The sequence below is a fragment of the Chiloscyllium plagiosum genome, unplaced genomic scaffold, assembly GCF_037043375.1.
Source record: "Chiloscyllium plagiosum isolate Xiang-an unplaced genomic scaffold, Cpla_swu_hap1 HiC_scaffold_16, whole genome shotgun sequence".
Classification (NCBI taxonomy): domain Eukaryota; kingdom Metazoa; phylum Chordata; class Chondrichthyes; order Orectolobiformes; family Hemiscylliidae; genus Chiloscyllium; species Chiloscyllium plagiosum.
Window position 1 is genome coordinate 32,518,176 of NW_028270154.1, and position 18,394 is coordinate 32,536,569.

Here is an 18,394-nt window from a genome sequence, read left to right on the forward strand (position 1 = left end):
CCACCAGAGCTTCACCCTGAGGCTCACTGATGATGTTACTCAGTATGGTGATAAAATGTCTGAAAACAAACCTTCCAGCTCAGCGAGCAACCTACATCCAGAACCTCAACCTGAACTACAAATCTTCTCAAAACATCAGTCATAGTTGGGAGGTCAGATGGGGCAGGTAGATGGTGAAGAAGCAGAAGGACAATAGATGGTGATGCATAGGAGATTTCCTTGTCTGCGTTGGACCTGATGTCATGAGATTTCATGGGGTCTAGAGACAATGTGAGTACTTCAAGGCAACTTCCTCCAAACTGTATACCTCATGGTGGGATAGGAATACCCAGTGAATTTGACACTGGTGTCTGGGACTTTGGCTGTGAATTTGACTTTCTAAGGCTGTTGCTTGACTAATCTGTGGGACAGCTGTTCCACCTATAGTGGATTGATGGTTTTGGAAAGAAAAGTTAGCAGAAAACATCAGAATAATTACTAAAATCAGTTTTACATCCCGGATCATATATTAGAACATGGCTATTAGAGCAGCTAACCTATCACTTAGTGATTTGCTCTTTCATAGTGGATAGAGGAAGAAGAAAAGGTAAAAAAACACTTGTCTTAAACAGCACAGTTAAAATTACAATTCATAAGGATTAGGAACAGCAGTAGGCAACTCTGCCCCATAAGTCTGCTTTGCCATGTGATATGATCATAGTTGATCTTATCTTGGCCTCAACTCTACTTTCCTGCCCACTTTCCATAACCCTTCAATCCATTACAAGTTAAAAATCTGTCTGTCTCCCACAACTCTGAGAAAAATAATTTCTCCTCATCTCTGTTTTAAATCTGATCCCTCTTATCCTAAAAAACTGACCTCTTGTTTGAGATTGCCCCACATGAAGAAATATTTTTTTTTTACATGTACTTTGTTAATCCCCTTCAGCATCTTATATACCTCAAGTCGATCTCCTCTCATTCCTCTAACTCTATAGGCTTAAGCTGTTAAATCTTTTGTCAAAAGATAAACCCCTCATTTCTGGAATAAATTTACTGAACCTTCTCTGAATGGCCTCCAATGCAACTACATTCCTCCTCAGATAAGGGTATCAAAATTGTACACAGTACTTCAGGTACAGTCTCACTAATGCTTCGTACAGTTGCAGCAACACTTTTATACTCTATTCCTTTTGCAATAAAAGTCAACATTCAAGTTGCCTTCCTATTATCTGCAGTATCTGCATGATAGTTTTCTGCAACTTATGCATGAGGAAACTCACATTCTGAAGTTTCTCTCCATTTTAGATAATCAGTTGTCTTCCTATTCCTGTGATCAAAATGGATAATCTCACATTGAGCCACATTATACTTCATTTGCCAAATCTTGGCCCATTACCTAGCCTATCCATATCCATTTGTAAATTTCTTATTTCTTCATTGCTGCTTACTTTCCCAAATCTGGAAATTTGGCTATAATACTTATTTTCCCTGCATTAAAGATATTAATATAAATTGTAAATGGTTGGGGTCCAAAGACCAAACCCTACACACGCAACTAGTTATGACTTGCCATTGAGAAAAAGACCCATCTATCTCGACTGTCTGCTTTCTGTTGGTGAGCCAATTCTCTAGCTGAGCTAATAAACTAACCCTAAATATAAATAATTCAATGGCAACAAGAGCGTATTGCATTAGGTGATTAAACAGGTAGAACAAAAGACAAACTTCTTGGCATCTGTTTTATTGCCTGGTTTTTAAGTTGCAATTCATAGACTGGTTAGCATTCCTTTGCAGCAAATAAGCAAAATAAATTCTGATATCATTGTGATGAGAAAAATGGAGATATTAGAAGGAATTCAAAGAAAGGTGCGAGAGAGGAGCCTAAGTCTTAAGACATTGAGCAAATGAAGATCTATGAGAGTGTTAAATCCATTCTCATTGGAAAATCAAGCATAATGCTTTAATCAAAGGGAAGTGACACTGTTGTCTTGTGTGTTTATTGATCTGTATTTTATGTTAAACCAGGATAGGAGAGACAAAGAATATGACCAAAAGCATATGAATAAAATTAGAACAATTTTTAATCAAATATTATAATTACATTTTGAATTATGAACAAGAAGAATATTGGCCATGTTGGATCTTGAGTCAACTGAGGAGTTGAGAAAGCAGTGTTGGTTGAATGACTTCCCTATCCCCACATTTCTATAATCTCACCAAATTGTGAATTGCAGTTTTACTGGTTAGTCAATGATGTATTTCGTTTATATTACCCTTTTTTTTTCAGACAGATTTGGTAGTAGACAAAGAGAAACCATTCCTTCCATATGTTGCACATGATGAAGTTTTTTTTTAATTCATTCATGGGAATGGGCAACGCTTGCTGAGTCAGCATTGATTGCGCATCTTGATCTGCTGCAATCCATTTGATATACCTCATGCACATTGACATTTAGGGAAAGTGTCCTAGGATTTTGACTCTGGCATACTGTAGGAACATTTCCAAGTCTGTATGATGAGTGACAAGGTGGAAAACTTGGTGGTGTTCCCATATATTTAATATTCTTATCCTTCTAGATGGTACTGGTTAAGGGTTTGGAATGTGCTGCCTAAGAAGCCTTAGTGAAATGCTGCAATGTATCTTGTAATTTGTACACATTGCTGCCACTGAGCATCAGTAGTGAAGAATGAGATTGCTTGTGGATGTGCTGTCAATAAAGTGGTCCACTTTATACTTGATGGTATCAAACTTTTTGAGTATTGTTGGTGCTGCATTCATTCAGGCAAATGAAGAATATTCCATCACACTGATTCCTGATGAAGGGTTTATGCCCAAAAAGTTGATTATCCTGCTGCTCGGATGATGCCTGACCAGCTGTGCTTTTCCAGCACCACGCTCTTCGACAATCCTAACTTGTGCCTTGTAGATGGCAGACAGAGTTTGAGGAGTCAGAAAGTGAGTTACTTGTTGCAGGATGCATGGCCTGCTCTGTAGTGACTGTATTTATATGTCTACTCCAGTTCAGTTTCTGGTCAATGGTAACTTTCAAGCTGGTTATGCCATTAAATGTCATAGGATGATGGTTAGATTCTCTGCTGTTGGAGATTGTCATTGCCTGGCATATGTGTGGCACAAATGTTGCTTGTCACTTGTCAGCTCAAACCTGGATATTGCCCAGATCTTGCTATATTTGGACATTAACTGATTCAGTATCTGAAAAGTTGCAGATGGTGTTAAACATCGTGCAATCATTAATGAACATCACTTCTAATCTTATGATAGAGGGAAGGCTATTAAAGTCTTAAGGATTCTTGGGCGAAGGATGCTCCCCTGAGGAACTCCTCAAGAAATGTCCTGTAGCTGAGATGACTAGCTTGCAACAGCTACAACCTCTTTCTTTGTGTCATTAATGATCCGAACAAATTCCTCCCCCCCCGCCCCAGTTCCCATTGATTGCAGTTTTGCAAGGACTCTTTGATACCACACTGCATCAAATGCACCTTGCTACCCGATGTATCTTGGTATCACTGGCAGTCATTCTAACCTCATGTTTTGAATTCAGCTCTTTTGTCCACATTTGAATCAAGGCTATAAGGAAGTCATGAGCTGAGTGATCATAGTAGAACCCAAACTGGACATCAGTGAGCAGGTTATTGCTAAGCAATGCTGCTTAATTACTAGTAGCATCTTCCAGATAATTTGATTTTCTTTAATAAGTATCAGCTCAGCCATAAGTATCCCAGATATTATAAGGGTCTGGGAAACTCTCTTCAGAATATAATGCCTGTTTGAGGAATGTTTAGAAAGAAGATTCATTTAGTTGTATAGGGAAGACTAGATAACGCAAATAAAGTTTTAAAGTGTTGTTAACAGAAATCAACACGCTGTACATTTGGAGTATGTGATCACATATATGTGATGTATGTTGCACTACTATACCAAAAACTATTAGAAGATGGAAACCAGAATCTGTCCTCTAATACAGAATCCAAAACGTTACTGTTACAACTAATTATCTCAAAATATCCATCATAATTCAAAATTAAATATTAGCTTAAATTCCTTAAATAGTGAGTAACAAATCTTTTCTCAGTTGGGAGACACCTTACGAGATGTGTTGCTTCAGAAAGAAAAACACATCCAAAACTTTAGCTTCTAGTATCCCAAATATATGCTTCTTTAAATCCAATTATCTCCTGCTTTGCAAATATGGCTGTTTCCTCTCTATAGGATTATCCTCTTTCCATAAAGGTTACATCATCTTCATATTATTCCTAATCAGTTAATTGCTAAAAATCTTTTTAAAAAGTTGTGAGCTTTTATCTGTTCAAATTATTTGGAATGTCTTTTATGTTTTTATTCCTCAAAGGACCCCCTCATTGTAATGATCATTTTTGTCTATTGCATTCTGAAGGTAAAGTAACATCTGCTTCTAACAGTTCATGTTCCATTTTATGATTTATTGTTCATTCCTGAATTAATAATAATTCTCTAGTACTATGTACTATTCCCTTATATCTATAATGTGTTCTATCATGTTTTATATGCTACCAGCTTTTTTTGCTGTATAAGATCCTTACTTCTAAAGACTATAGATGCTAACCTGTTCCCTACATACTTTAATTAATTTAATAAATAGCATATATGTGCAATGCTTTTCTTTGCCTGTTACCTAGAATTGAATTCTGTGCCCTTTATAATCTCTGCATTCCAGAGATGTCATCATAAATTTCAGAGGTATCAGAGATAGGACTTTTAGCTTAAAAGACATATCAATAGTTAACCTTCTCTTTTAAATAACTATCCATTTACTAAATCCAATATGCCAAATTTGCCTATTTTCTATTTAATTAGTGATATTTATACCCTGTGTTATCACTCTTTCTTCACAATAATAACATACTGTATTCTCTCAATGAAATAATGAACTTGAGAATTCAAATGAAATTTTATGCTGCCTCAACTCCTTATGCAACATAGTTCAGTCTTATGTTTTTATTTGCCTTCAGCTAAAAATGAGTCATTCCACAGTCAAGATTGCTGATATTTGATTTTTTTTATAACAGTAAGCAAGACTTTTGGTGAAAGGCGGTCATATAAAAGCTCAGATATGTCACCAATGACAATGAGGTCATGTGGTCAACCAGGAAAACACCAATCACAACAGCGAATGAGCCAAGCCTTGCAAGTACCATCTTTGTATCCATCGCGGAAGAAAGTATCAGCTGCATCATTTGGTACATACTTTGCATATTCCTGTGTTAATCAATATTACATGTTACTGTTAAATGTAGTTACTGATTTGTAGCTGAACGTATGTTTTTGAATAACCCTTAATTATAAAGAAAAAAGTTTACACATTACCATTCTCCTAAAATAATTAAAGTTGTGCTAATTATCTAACAGAAAGAAACTTCTGCACATTTGCAGTTTTAAATTATTAAGTTACTTTCTGCAGATGTTTGTAATATCTCCAGTGTCACTGTGATAGAACTTGAGTTCAACTTTGTAAATGAGAGGCAGTGAAATAAATCAAGCAAATTAGATGCCATAATGAAGAGGTTCAAACGGCATTGTTTATTAATCTTTCAACTCATCCTGTCAATTTTGAAGTTTTTAAAACTAGAATTAAATTTTGCTTGTAATTTTAAATATGCAGTATTTCTTTACTTGTTTATTATAGTACATAGTTTTAAGATTCATGAAGTTGACTTCCCAACTGAGTGCAAAGTTTATCCAACGGTGTTAAATTTAATATTTCTCAATACTTTCCTTTTAACTTGTTGCTTCCTTTCAATACTGCCAACTGATGTCTTGTAGTAATCTCCTTGTATTGTTTCAATTTTCTTCTTAGATGTTGTGTATCACACTGGACAGAAAATTCCAGTCAATAATTTGAATAGATGGGCAAATGATACACGGAATCCTAGTTTAATTTTAACAGCAGTTCATATGTCCATGCCAGTGAGTCATGCTAAATTATAGCAGTGGAATCTCCAGCTGATATTTTCTCTCCTTAGTTAAGCAGCCTCTCGGACCAAATCCAGCACTCTAAACATTGTGCTGTCTTAAGACCATAAGAAATAAAAACAGGTGTAGGCTGTTCCACCCCTTGAGCCTGCTCTGGCATTGTACTGAGTCATGGCTAATCTGACATTCTTCATGTTCCCTTTACCTGCCCTTTCCCCATAAGCCTTGATTCCGTCACCAATCTCAGACTTAATCTACACAAGTACTCTGCTCCCACAGCCCTCTGTCACAAAGAATCCCTCAGACCCATTCCTCTGAGAAAAGAAATTGCTTCTCATCTCAGTCTCAAACTGGTGCCCCTTTAGTTTGAAACTATGCCCTCCAGTCCTAGATTCTCCCATGACGGAAAACTTCCTCTCAGCATTTACCCTTCTTAAGTATCTTGTATGTCTCAATGAGATCACTTGTCATTATTCTAAACTCCAATGAGTAGAGTCAAACCCTGTTTACCCTTTGTTTATAAGCCAAATCCTCTGTACCAGGGATCATGTCAGTAGTCTGATGAGGGAAGGGGCCATATTGGACCCGGTACCGGGGAACGAGCCAGGATAAGTGGTAGAAGTTGCGGTGGGGGATGTCTTTGGGAACAGTGATCACAATTCTAAGTTTTAGAATACTGTAGATAAAGAGAGTGATCCTCAGGGAAGAGTACTAAACTGGGCCAAGGCCAATTATATCAAAATTAGGCAGGAGCCGGGAAATGTGGATTGGACACAGCTATTTGAAGGGAAGTCCACATTTGAGGTGTGGGAGGCTTTCAAAGATAGTGCAGGATAGGCATGTCCCGTTGAAGGCAAAGGTTAGGAAGGGCAAGATTCGTGAACAATTGATGACAGGAGAAATTGTACGACTAGCCAAAAGGAAAAGGGAAGGGTACATAAGGTCTAAGCAGCTAAGAACAGAATAGGCCCTGGAGGAATATCGGAAGAGTAGGACAAGTCTTAAACAAGGAATCAAGTGGGCTAAAAGGGGTTATGAAATAGCTTTAACAAAAAAAATTAAGGAAAATCCCAAAGCATTTTATTCTTATATAAGATGCAAGCGGGTAACTAGAGAAAGGATTGGTCCACTAAAAGATGATGAAGGAAGCCTGTGTGCTGAACCTGAGAGAATGGGTGAGATTCTGAATGATTACTTTGCATCAGTTTCACTGAGGAGAGGAACATGATGAATCTTGAGATTAGAGGTAGAAGTTTGATTAGTCTGGATCACGTTGGCATAAGTAGGAGGATGTGTTGGGTATGCTAGAGGTGGACAAATCCCCAGGACCGGATGGGATCTATCCCAGGTTGCTGAGGGAGTCGAGAGAAGAAATAGCTAGGGTCCTGACAAATATCTTTGTGGCATCCTTAAATACAGGTGAGGTGCCAGAGGACTGGAAGGTTGCTCTTGTTGTCCCCCTGTACAAGAAGGGTAGTAGGGATATTCCGCGTAACTACAGACCAGTGAGCCTGATATCGGTGGTGGGGAAGTTGCTGGAGAGGGAACTGAGAGATAGAGTCTATTTATATTTAGCAAAGAATGAGCTTATCAGTGATAGACAACATGGTTTTGTGCGGGGGTAATTGTGCCTTAACAACAATAGAGTTCTTCGAGGAAGTGACCAAGTTGTTAGATGAAGGAAGGGCTGTTGATGTCATATACATGGACTTTAGTAAGGCATTTGATAAGGTTCCCCATTGAAGACTAATGGAGAAAGTGAAGTCACATGGTGTGCAGGATGTTCTAGCTAGGTGGATAAAGATCTGGTTGAGCAACAGGAGACAGAGTTGAAGGGAATTTCTGGAAATGGAGAAAGGTGACCAGTGGTGTTCCACAGGGATCAGTATTGGGGCTACTGTTGTTTGTAATATCTAGCATGAGGGCACCGTTAGTATGATCAGCATTGGTGGAGTAGCAGAAAGCATAAGGGACTGTCAGAGAATACTGGAAGATATAGATAGACTGGAGAGTTGGGCGGAAAAGTGGCAGATGGCTTTCAATCCAGACAAATGTGAGGTGATGCATTTAGGCAAGGCTAATTCTAGAGGGAATTATACAATGAATGGAAGAGCCTCGGGAAAAATTGATGGGCAGAGAGATCTGGGAGTGCAGGTCCATTGTACCCTGAATGTTGCTGCACAGGTGGATAGAGTGGTCAAGAAGGCATATAGTATGCTTGCCTTCATTGGATAGGGTATTGAGTATAAGAGCTGGCAAGTCATTTTAAAATTGTACAAGACATTGGTTCGGCCGCATTTAGAATACTGTGTACAGTTCTGGTCGCCATATTACCAAAAGGACGTGGACGCTTTGGAGAGGGTGCAAAGAAGGTTTACAAGGATGTTGCCTGGTATGGAAGGTGCTAGCTATGAAGAGAGGTTGAGTAGGTTAGGTTTATTTTCACTAGGAAAAAGGAGATTGAGGGGGGACCTGATTGAGGTTTACAAAATCATGAAGGGTATAGACAGGGCGGATAGAGACAAGCTTTTTCCCAGGGTGAAGGATTCAATAACGAGAGGTCATGCTTTCAAGGTGAGAGGTGGAAAGTTTTAAGGAGGATACACGTGACAAGTACTTCACACAGGGGGTGGTGGGCATTTGGAACGCGCTGCCAGCAGAGGTGGTAGGGGCAGGCACGGTAGATTCATTTAAGATGCATCTGGACAGATGCATGAGTAGGCGGGGAGCAGAAGGATACAAATGCTTAGCAATTGACCGACAGGATCGGCTCAGGATTGGAGGGCCAAAGGGCCTGTTCCTGGGCTGTAAGTTTTCTTTGTTCTATAATAGTGGAAAGTCTTGCTCAGACTAAGAAAGTTTTGAGTTAAACCATATATAAAGTACTGTGAACAGTTTTGATCCTCTTCTCATAGGAAAGATATACTGGCATTGGAGGCAGTTCAGAAAAGGTTCAGTAAGTTGATACCAGGCATGAAGGGGTTGTCTTATAAGGAGAGATTGAGTAAATTGGGCCTGTGCTTGTTGGAATTTAGAAGAATGAGAGATGATCTTATTGAAAACATTCAAGATTCATAGGAGACTTTACAGGATAAATGTGGTGAGGTTGTTTCCCCTTGTGGGAGACTTTAGGTCACAGGGCATAATCTCAGAGGCATGGGTTGCCCATTTAAGGCAGAGATGAGGATTTTTTTTCTCTCCGAATGTAGCGAATGTGTTGCATTCTTAACCAGGAAGACTATTGTGTCTGGATTAATGAGTATATCCAAGGATGAGATAGAAGTGATTTTTAATTTAAGAGGTAAGGGAACACAATAGTAAAGTGGTGTTGAGGATTAGCAAACTCAAAAGGCCAAATGGACTACTTCTGCCCCTGTGTCTTAGGGTCTAATAATATTTAGATGAGTTATTAGATTCCATTACCATTAAGCTTGTATCCCTGGATGAATTACTATCAGCAGGAAAGGGAATTTTGATATCTGAAATTAGAAAAGCAAGCTAATTTATGTTTCCACAGGCACTAATTCTCCTCAGTCCTCGAAGAAGTCTCTAGTTGTGTCTGAGGAAGTGCAAGCAGACAGAAGCAAGAAGAACACTGAAGATACAGTATCAACAACATCATCTCAACTTTCTTCTCCTCCTGTATCTCCTCAGAGCTCTCCCCGCAAAGGTAATCTTTAACCATGAAACATCATTTGAACTGCAACATTTTACAAATGAACACTTACTCTCAATCCGATTCTTAAAGAAAATAATCAAAACACAGTATTAATATTGAAACATTGTGCTTAATTCCTGCAGAAACAAATCTTAAGGTAAAAGATATGGCGAATTTTCATTAATGATTCTTTCTTACAATGATGCAGACGTTAGAAAGACAAGTCCCGTATTTATTCTACAATAAATATTTCAGTTCCGTTGCTAATGCCATAAGTGTTTTAATGCATGACAGTGCCAGAGAGATCTGCCAAGGCATTAGTTTAAAAATCATATTCAGGAGAAGTTTACTGGGGAAAGGCATCTCAAGCCATCTCAAGCTTGAAGTGGGAGCTGACAACATGATGGGGGCTTCTGCAATGTCACTATCAAGTGGGACAAGCTCTCTGTATTTCAAACCCAAATTAGACTCAAGGATTGGGAAACATACAGGAATGACTAAAAGGCAGGGTGAATTAAAGTCAAATCAGATGCAAGTAGTTGCAAAAGGAAAATAAATATTAGCTCAGAAGAGAAACAAAATGTCAACTTTAAAATCACCTAAAACTCTGAATCACCAGAAGGAAGGAGTTTTAACCACTCACTTCTGGCCAAAAGTTTAATTGGCATTGTATTAACAATTATCATGTGGTTAAAAATTTGGGGACTGTTATTTTCTCAAATTCATAAAGTTAGGATTTGCACTTTAACTGTACATTTGACCTGTAAGTTTTTTTAAAAGGATGGTTTGCTAACAAGGCGATACCACATATGCAAAGTGAATGACAGGGTAGCTTAAGTTAACCAAACATTTCTGCCAATTTGCAAATTGGACTTCAATGAGCATGTTACTTTTACGGTAAGACCTGGCTTACTAAATGTATGATGGGCAATGTTCCTTCATACATACTCTTAATTCTATATGAAGTTTAATTTCAAATTTGATGGCTATTCTTTTATTCAGTAACAGTAATAATAACATTTTCTACTTAAAATAGAAGAATGAGGATATATAGGTGACTTTTTGAGCAAGTTTAGCTTGCACAACAATAAGTTGATGGTTTCCTGTATATAATGTGCAATAAAATTACTTTGATAGGTTAATGATTTTAATTCAAAAAAAGGATTTGATCAAGGGATTTCTGGGTAACTAAAGCTAATTTTTGACTAGTTAGTTTTATTCTGTGAAAACTGGGATCCCATTTTCCTTTTTGTGGCTTCAGTGAATGAAAAAGATTGTGCAGTAATCATCAAAGTCTGAACCCCAAGTTTGTGTTTTGAAAAAACCCAAGAGTTTTAACCTGGCTTACTCAGCAGATTTATCTAGAGTGTAGTGGAGCTGTACAGGTCAGCATGTTTTTAGACTCAAAGTTTGATCTTTAGGGATCATCATTTGGTATTTGGTTTAAAAAAAACATCATTTTGTCAAGCTTATCAAATTGAATTTGTAAGGACAAAATGCAAGAAAATCGATTTAAGAGGAAACCCACATTTATACGACATAAGCGGAAGTCGTGACCAGTTGGAAAGCTAACTCAGACTGGCAGAAGCATTGTGAAAATGAATCAGCTAATGATGATTGAGAGATAACTGCCATGCCTTGCTTAAAATTTAAACCAGGCAGGTTGACTGTCAGGGCAGTACCCTGAGAAATGGACCAATGAGTGGTTATCTCCTAATTTCTTATATTGAAACAGGTGCAGTATGTGTACATGTTCTTTCTGTCTGCCCTTTGTGTTAATATGTAGCAGTACATGCAAATACACAACACTTGGACCCTGACTGCTGATCTTAAATTGGTCATCACCATAATTCTTTTCACACTCAGGATTATCCAGGATAATTCTGGGCGTACAGTGTATTCCGTTGACAACGATCTGTGACTGGCATTTGGGCCTGCAGTGTGGCATTCCAGTACATACTGAAAGCTACATATGTAAATATGTAGGTCCCTACCCCTTGCAAAAAGAAAGAACATGTACGTGCACTACACCTGTTTCAATTAAACAAAATAGGAGCCAGCCATTTGCTGGTTCATTTGAGAACAATGCCCTGACAATTGATGCTTCAGAGTGCACTTGCCAACCAATGAGCACTCTTCTCTCATGCAATATAAATGTTGCTTTTCCCCCTTGAATTCATATTCTTGAAAATTGGCCTGATGGGTGCAAGACAAAAGGCCTCGACAAAATATCTTTTCTCAATAATGCTCCACGTCTTTCCAAAATTAGCTGATACCAACTGGAAATATAGCAGGGTTACTCCATTTGGTCTGAGAATTCTATTATTCCAATTGGAAATTAATGTACAGGGCTATTTTGTTTACATGTGATATTCCTTGCTGCAGTTGACCTTTTAATACTCAATAACAAGGTTCATTTATGAATAAAAGCTAAAGCTTATTGTGCCAATTGTGACTGATGGCTAAGAGGCTATAAACTAGCAACATGGTAATACTTCTAAAAGAGTAGTAGAAAATCGGTGAGACCAAAAATAAGGACATTTTACTTGATGCCTAAACCTACCTCATTTGAACTCTGATTCAATAGAATTGACAAAGGATAGCAAAGCAACATTAACAAGCTTTACATAGTTACATTTGGGCGTCCAAGTGTGGACAATAAGTTTATTCTTGATCAAGGGACACCTCACTTTCAGATTGTCAGTGTGTGCCAGAAGAAAGGAAAATGATCCCAAAATGTCAGGTAATTTTCTTGCTGGATTAATTCTGTTCTTTCCTCGTTGTTTCTATCAGGCAGTGGGCCATTGTGGTCACAGGATTCAAGTCCATCAAATGTATCCAGCTGCTCTTCTTCCCTTACTAGTGAGGTCAGGCACAAGAGCAATGCAGCACAGACATATGGCATAGGTGGTGTCTATTTGCAAAAGAAAATACGCCAGATCACAGGCTTGACAGGCCGCGCAGGCATGGACGAGGTCATAGGCCCTAGAGATGAAAGAGAAAAGGAGCCAAAAAGTAGAAAGCGAATGAGGTCACCCTTCAGAAGGTTCCGAGAAAGAAGTTCTTCCAGAGACAGACAGGTTTCAGCGGACAGAAAGGAGACAGAAGGAACTGCAGGAAATATGGCAGGTGTTTCAGGTGGAAGTGGTGTGCCAGCTGTAGGGACAGATCAACATGGCAGCACCAACACAAGCGTCACCTCCAGCAACCGACCTTTTGAATGGTTATACCCTAAAATGATGAGAAACAAGAGAAGAAAAACTATATGATTGTTTCTCAAACTTCTTTATTACAGTAGTTTGTCAGATAATAAAACTAAAAGAAAGTGATTGCCTAAGCAAAGATACTTTACGCATGGCATCAGATGAAATTGACTTCCATAAAACTGATTCAAAGCTGGAGCAAGATTTAGAATATGAAGACAGTGAAATACAACTCATTGTGTTAGCTGTACTGAGAAGTCACTGCTATCCTGTTTTCATGCATCATTCCAGCCTACAGGAAGAGCAAGTGACCTATTTCCAGGTCTCCACTGATCTTAAGCTGGAGGCTTGGAAGCATGCCTGAAAGGACCTGGGGTAATTATTTCTCCATATTTTCCATCCCTGTGGAAAAAGTCCTTTTTTCAATTTGACACTTTAAGATGGCAGTGGTTGAAATTGAAACTGAAGCTTTAAGAGATCATGGGTGCAAACCTATATTTTGCCATTATTTTGCAGTTGTCAGTGCTACTCTAATACAACAGATTTAAACTGTTCCAAACATAAATTGGTGTTTTGTTTACTAAACTTATAAACCAGTGAGATTTTGCTACACAGCAATTTTAGAACTCTGATGGTTCAGGAAACAGATTTTCACATGTACATTGTCTTTGTGTGAGCTTTTGATTTGGTAACTTGTTTTCCTAAACTTGTCTGTTGAGTTACGTAGCTATTAGTTCATTAGAAGCTTACTTAGATAAAATAAGTACCAGTGAAACTGTATCCTAATAAAAACAGACAGCTGCTTGGAGGATAGTGGAAATTCAACAGGAGTCATTTCATGGAATTCAGGACTATCAAGAAAACAGCAATTTTTCCTTCTTCCACTTATCTTTCTTTCCTTTCTTCTCAATTTTAAAATTCATTGCCAGCAACCTTTAGGTGCTTCACTCAATCGTCACTTCTGTGTTTAAGCATAAACAATAAGCATTAGTGGAATAATTTGTAGTGTTCCAACACTGCACATCCCTTTTAATGCCTGGTGTTCTTACACGGTTCCTTTTGGACTTTTCAGCAAAATCACTGGTTAACAACCAGAAATTGAAATTCTTCTTGTTCTTTTATTCCTGTTTCACACCAACACATCAATATTTTGTGTCAGCCACATTTATTTGTTAGTTGTCCACATGTAGCGGTGTTTAGTTTAATAATAATAGAATTATCATGTTTTAATTTATTACTCTCCCTGATAGTTGAGTTTGGTTATGTTTTTAAGCTAATGTTTCATTGACAAGCATTTGCCCAACACATTCAAATATGTTGTCTAACTGAAAAACCTGAAGGTTTCATTTTAAGAGAATTCTAGACTCTCAGAAATGTATTGTCTACATTCGGGATGACATCTGATTGCTATGTTCTTCACATGACCACTACTGTTCTGTTGTAGTCTAGCCTGGGGCATAAATTGGGACTAATTCAATATCTCAGTCATTGGTTCATGAATATTCTTTTTAGACATCAGCCTATAGGTCTGTCTTAATTACAATATCTATTAAAATTGTTCTATTGTAAATTTTAATATTTAGTATTATACAGTGATATGAAAGGAATGTATAAACCTGAATGTGCTGCTTAATACTCCTTCCTGAATCTGACATTTTCAAACAGAAGAAAAATATCCATACTAAAAATAGTCACCAGCTGAAATTTCTAAGTTACCATTTTTTTCAACTTTAATTTTGGATATTAGTAACTCAGGCAGGACAAATGTAAGGAACATTATCTTTGCTAGTTGAAAGACCAGCCCCCAGCCCTGACCTCACTTTCCCCTGAATGATTTTAGAAGAACCTTGTGCAAGTTCTTGTAGAGTGTAGGTTCACAGAAAATATCAGTTAATGGATGTGTGAAGAACACACACATCATTGATGCTGAATTGAAAGAGATGGACAGGTCCAGTTTTATAATGTTTTAAATGGGTTATCTTTCTGACTTGGACATACTTATTTTCAAGATTCCTTTCCTTAACAAGGAAGTACTGAGATTGCAACAGTCTATCAGCTGTGATCCGTATTGCCCTGTCTTTTGGATTGTCTTGTCCATGAACAAGAACGCAAATAGGAAGAGGTTGCAAAGCATAGTCATAACCAACTGGTTAAAGAAATGTATTTGAAATATTTTGGTGTTTCCCAACGCATGTTCAAATCCTGTCAACTACATTTCTCAATAACTCTGGACTTATAAAGTGCCTATAGCAATAATTGGAAGGGGTCTTGTGGCACAGTAGGAATGTGCCTATCTCCAGACTGGAGGAACCTGGTTCAAGTGCCAACACAGTGTGGCACAACATGTCCAAAAAGGTTATTTAGAGATAATTATAAGTGAGCAGCTTGTGAGGAGTTGTGGTGGCCAGTGCTGGTACCAAGTAATTAGAATGGATAATAGACTTTTAGAAGCTAATATTATTCCAGTTGGAAACGCAAAGGCACTGTGCTAGCTATTGAATATTCCACCACCCCTGTTAAGATACTGTTCACAATTAAGAATATTTATTTGTTGCCAATTGTCAATTGCCTAAGTTGATAATATGGATGCAGCAGTTAGATTGGTTAAAAACTTGTACTGATAATAGTTTCCATTGCAAGTATCAAAGATGCATAAAACATAATAAATTGTTGTTCCACATATTTGGGAGAATACAATAGCTGATGCACTTTTTTCCTGACAAATTCAAGTGAAAGATACGTTAAACTAGAGAAATGTTTTCCAACTGACAGACTTTTTGTAAAGATTTAGTTTGTTACTGGTTATTGATGCAATGTACAGTAAAAATGTAAATCATTTTTCCAAACAATATTTAATTTAGAAAAACATTTTTCCTCTTGTACACATTTAAAATGCAAATTAAAGTCTACATTTCCGGTTCAGAATGTATACGAAGTAGACTAAATACCAAAGTTCCATTTTTGAATATTAAACCCATGTTGGTTTGCAGTACATATGTGATACTTTCATATTTCTAAAACATATTTGCTGGGAACAAGTGACTAAATGCATATTTTCGTTGTAAAAGAAATATCACAAGTGCTATATTTTGTACTTAAAACTGACCAGTTCTCCAGTTAGTTTTGTGTGTTAGCTTCAGCTCATTTAAGAATGGATTTTAACTGTTTTCCCGGTGAAAGTTATGCAAAATGAGATATTACATGTTTGTTCTATTCTGGTGATACTAGTTTTATTTTTGCTGCCACTTTCTCATCTATAATTCACACGTTAATGTCGTTAACTGACATTAGACAACATCTGTTTATACTTAAGTGATAAGAGATGCTGACTGAAATTTAGTTCAGCTTTTATACATTCACAGACAGTAAACCACAGAGGGCTGGATATCTGAAATAAAAATGGGAAATTTTGGAAATACTCAACAAATCAGTCTATAACTGTACAGAGTGAAATGGAGTTAATGTTTTGGGTCAATAATCTTTCTTCAGAAAAAAATATGGAAATAATGAAAACTCATTGACCTGAAATGTTTACTCCATTTCTCTCCCTACAGATGTTGCCTGACTTGAATATTTCCAGCATTTTCTGTTTGTTTTTTCAGATTTGCAGCATCCATAGTGTTGTCTTTCGTATGAGGCGCATTTCTGCTCGCTCTCTCTCCCCCTCTCTCTCCCCCTCCCCCACACCCCCTTACCATGGGCTTAGCTTTGACTGGCAAAGTTCCCTAGTCTTCTCAATACCCAACATCTCAAAGAGATGAATATTACTTTGGGGAAATGATTAGTGGCATTGACTCCAAGGCAGGAGGAGCAGAAATGTCTCCCCTGTCCCACAGAGTTTGCTGTCTTTTTGCATTGGCCAAATGCAAATTGGGGGCAGTACTGCTGCTTCACAGCACCAGCCTCCCAGGTTCAATTCCAGCCTCGGGTGACTGTCTGTCTGTGTGGAGTTTGCACATTCTCCCCGTGTCTTCGTGGGTTTCCTCCGGGTGCTCCGGTTTCCTCCCACAGTCCAAAGATGTGCAGGTCAGGTGAATTGGCCGTGCTAAATTGCCCATAATGTTAGGTGCATTAGTCAGAGGGAAATGGGTCTGGGTGGGTTACTCTTCGGAGGTTCGGTGTGGACATATTGGGCTGAAGAGCTTGTTTCCACACTGTAGGGAATCTAATCTAATCTAAATATCCATGGACCCTCCCCACCCATTCTCCCAACCCAGTCAAGGATCAAACCAATCACTTTCTCCCACCCACATTCACTAACTAGCAATAACACTACCTCCACTCCATAGCCTCTTCACAGCATTCTCACTTAACTGAAAACCAAACACATCAATATAACCAATTTTTAGGTAGGGATCCTATTGTAAAGGTGCACTTTTTGGAGTCAAAATTCCATAGCATACAGGGAATGGTGGACTTTCTAGGTTTCCTGCCTAAAATTCCAACAATCTACCCATTTATCTTGGAAAGCCTGCCCTATCAATATGAAAGTTTGTCTGAATTTCACTAGTTATTGCAGGCAGGTGATGAGAACTGTGCGAATAATATCACATATATGTATAATAGCCTCGTCTTTCCTGAGTGTAAATGCTACAATATCCATTTGCACTCTTCAAAAATAGTCATAATTTCAAACCAAACCTGCAGTGCTACTGCATGAGACTAAACTTGTATTTTATGTTCAGCTTTTGCTCTGGCTCCTATTACAAGAATTGACAATTTCTCGGACTCGAGTCACAGTGAAATTTCATCGCGATCCAGCATTGTCAGCAATTGTTCTGGTGACTCCATGTGTGCAGCTATACAGGATGAGAGATGTTTGCCACCATCTCTCAGTGTCCCAGATACCGTGGAAGCAACTGGGGGGAGAAATGTGCATCCAGCGGCTAGATCTGTACAACCTAATACAAGGTAAGATGGTGCTCATTGAACAGAAAGACACAATTTACTATATGCTTTGTGAAGTGAGAGATTTACTTAATATTCTGCACACTACTTATTCAATTTTAATGGAAGTAGTGCCAAATAGTAAACCAAAGCTTTCAGTGGACCAGATGTGGACAGAAAACAAGCTTTCATAATGTAGGACTGTGCTATTTGTTCAAATATTTAAGAAGAAAAATGCCTCAGTAACTCTTGTCACTTGAGAAAGTAGTTTCTACTACTTGTGTAAGCAAAAGTTAATAGCCATTCCAGCTTGCAACCATAATACTAAACTAAATACTTAAATCTTAAACTTGGTTTGTAAGTGCTTGTTTTCACTTTTTCCGTTTTTGCCGCTATTGTAAGAAACTATAACTGGATTGTTTGTAATAGTGTAGATCCTTTCAAAACATTTTATGTTGGGTTTTAACCTGGTTTATTTTGTAATTTCTACCTCCTGTTCTCCTACTTGTATTTTTATAACATGTTATATTTTTTGAAACTTATGGGAATTTATTAACGTTATCTACTTGGTAATATCCCAGATAGGATTGCTAGCATTTTGCAAAATTCCATATTACTTTGTGCCATTACACAATGCACTGTGACAATAAGTGCTATAAATTGAAAGTTACTACAATGTAGGAAATTCAGGTA

At 37.8% G+C, this 18,394-nt stretch overlaps 1 protein-coding gene across 14 annotated transcripts in view; it reads left to right on the forward strand.

The window, feature by feature from the left end:
* The window catches only part of rapgef6 (Rap guanine nucleotide exchange factor (GEF) 6), a 378,117-nt gene that overhangs the window by 347,863 nt on the left and 11,860 nt on the right, over window positions 1–18,394 (forward strand). For all 14 annotated transcript variants that reach the window (XM_043703415.2, XM_087995265.1, XM_087995261.1 and 11 more), the window contains 3 exons: window positions 5,050–5,220; window positions 9,471–9,623; window positions 17,500–17,725. In XM_043703415.2, the coding sequence (XP_043559350.1) occupies window positions 5,050–5,220; window positions 9,471–9,623; window positions 17,500–17,725 (550 nt within the window). The remainder of the gene's footprint in view (window positions 1–5,049; window positions 5,221–9,470; window positions 9,624–17,499; window positions 17,726–18,394) is intronic.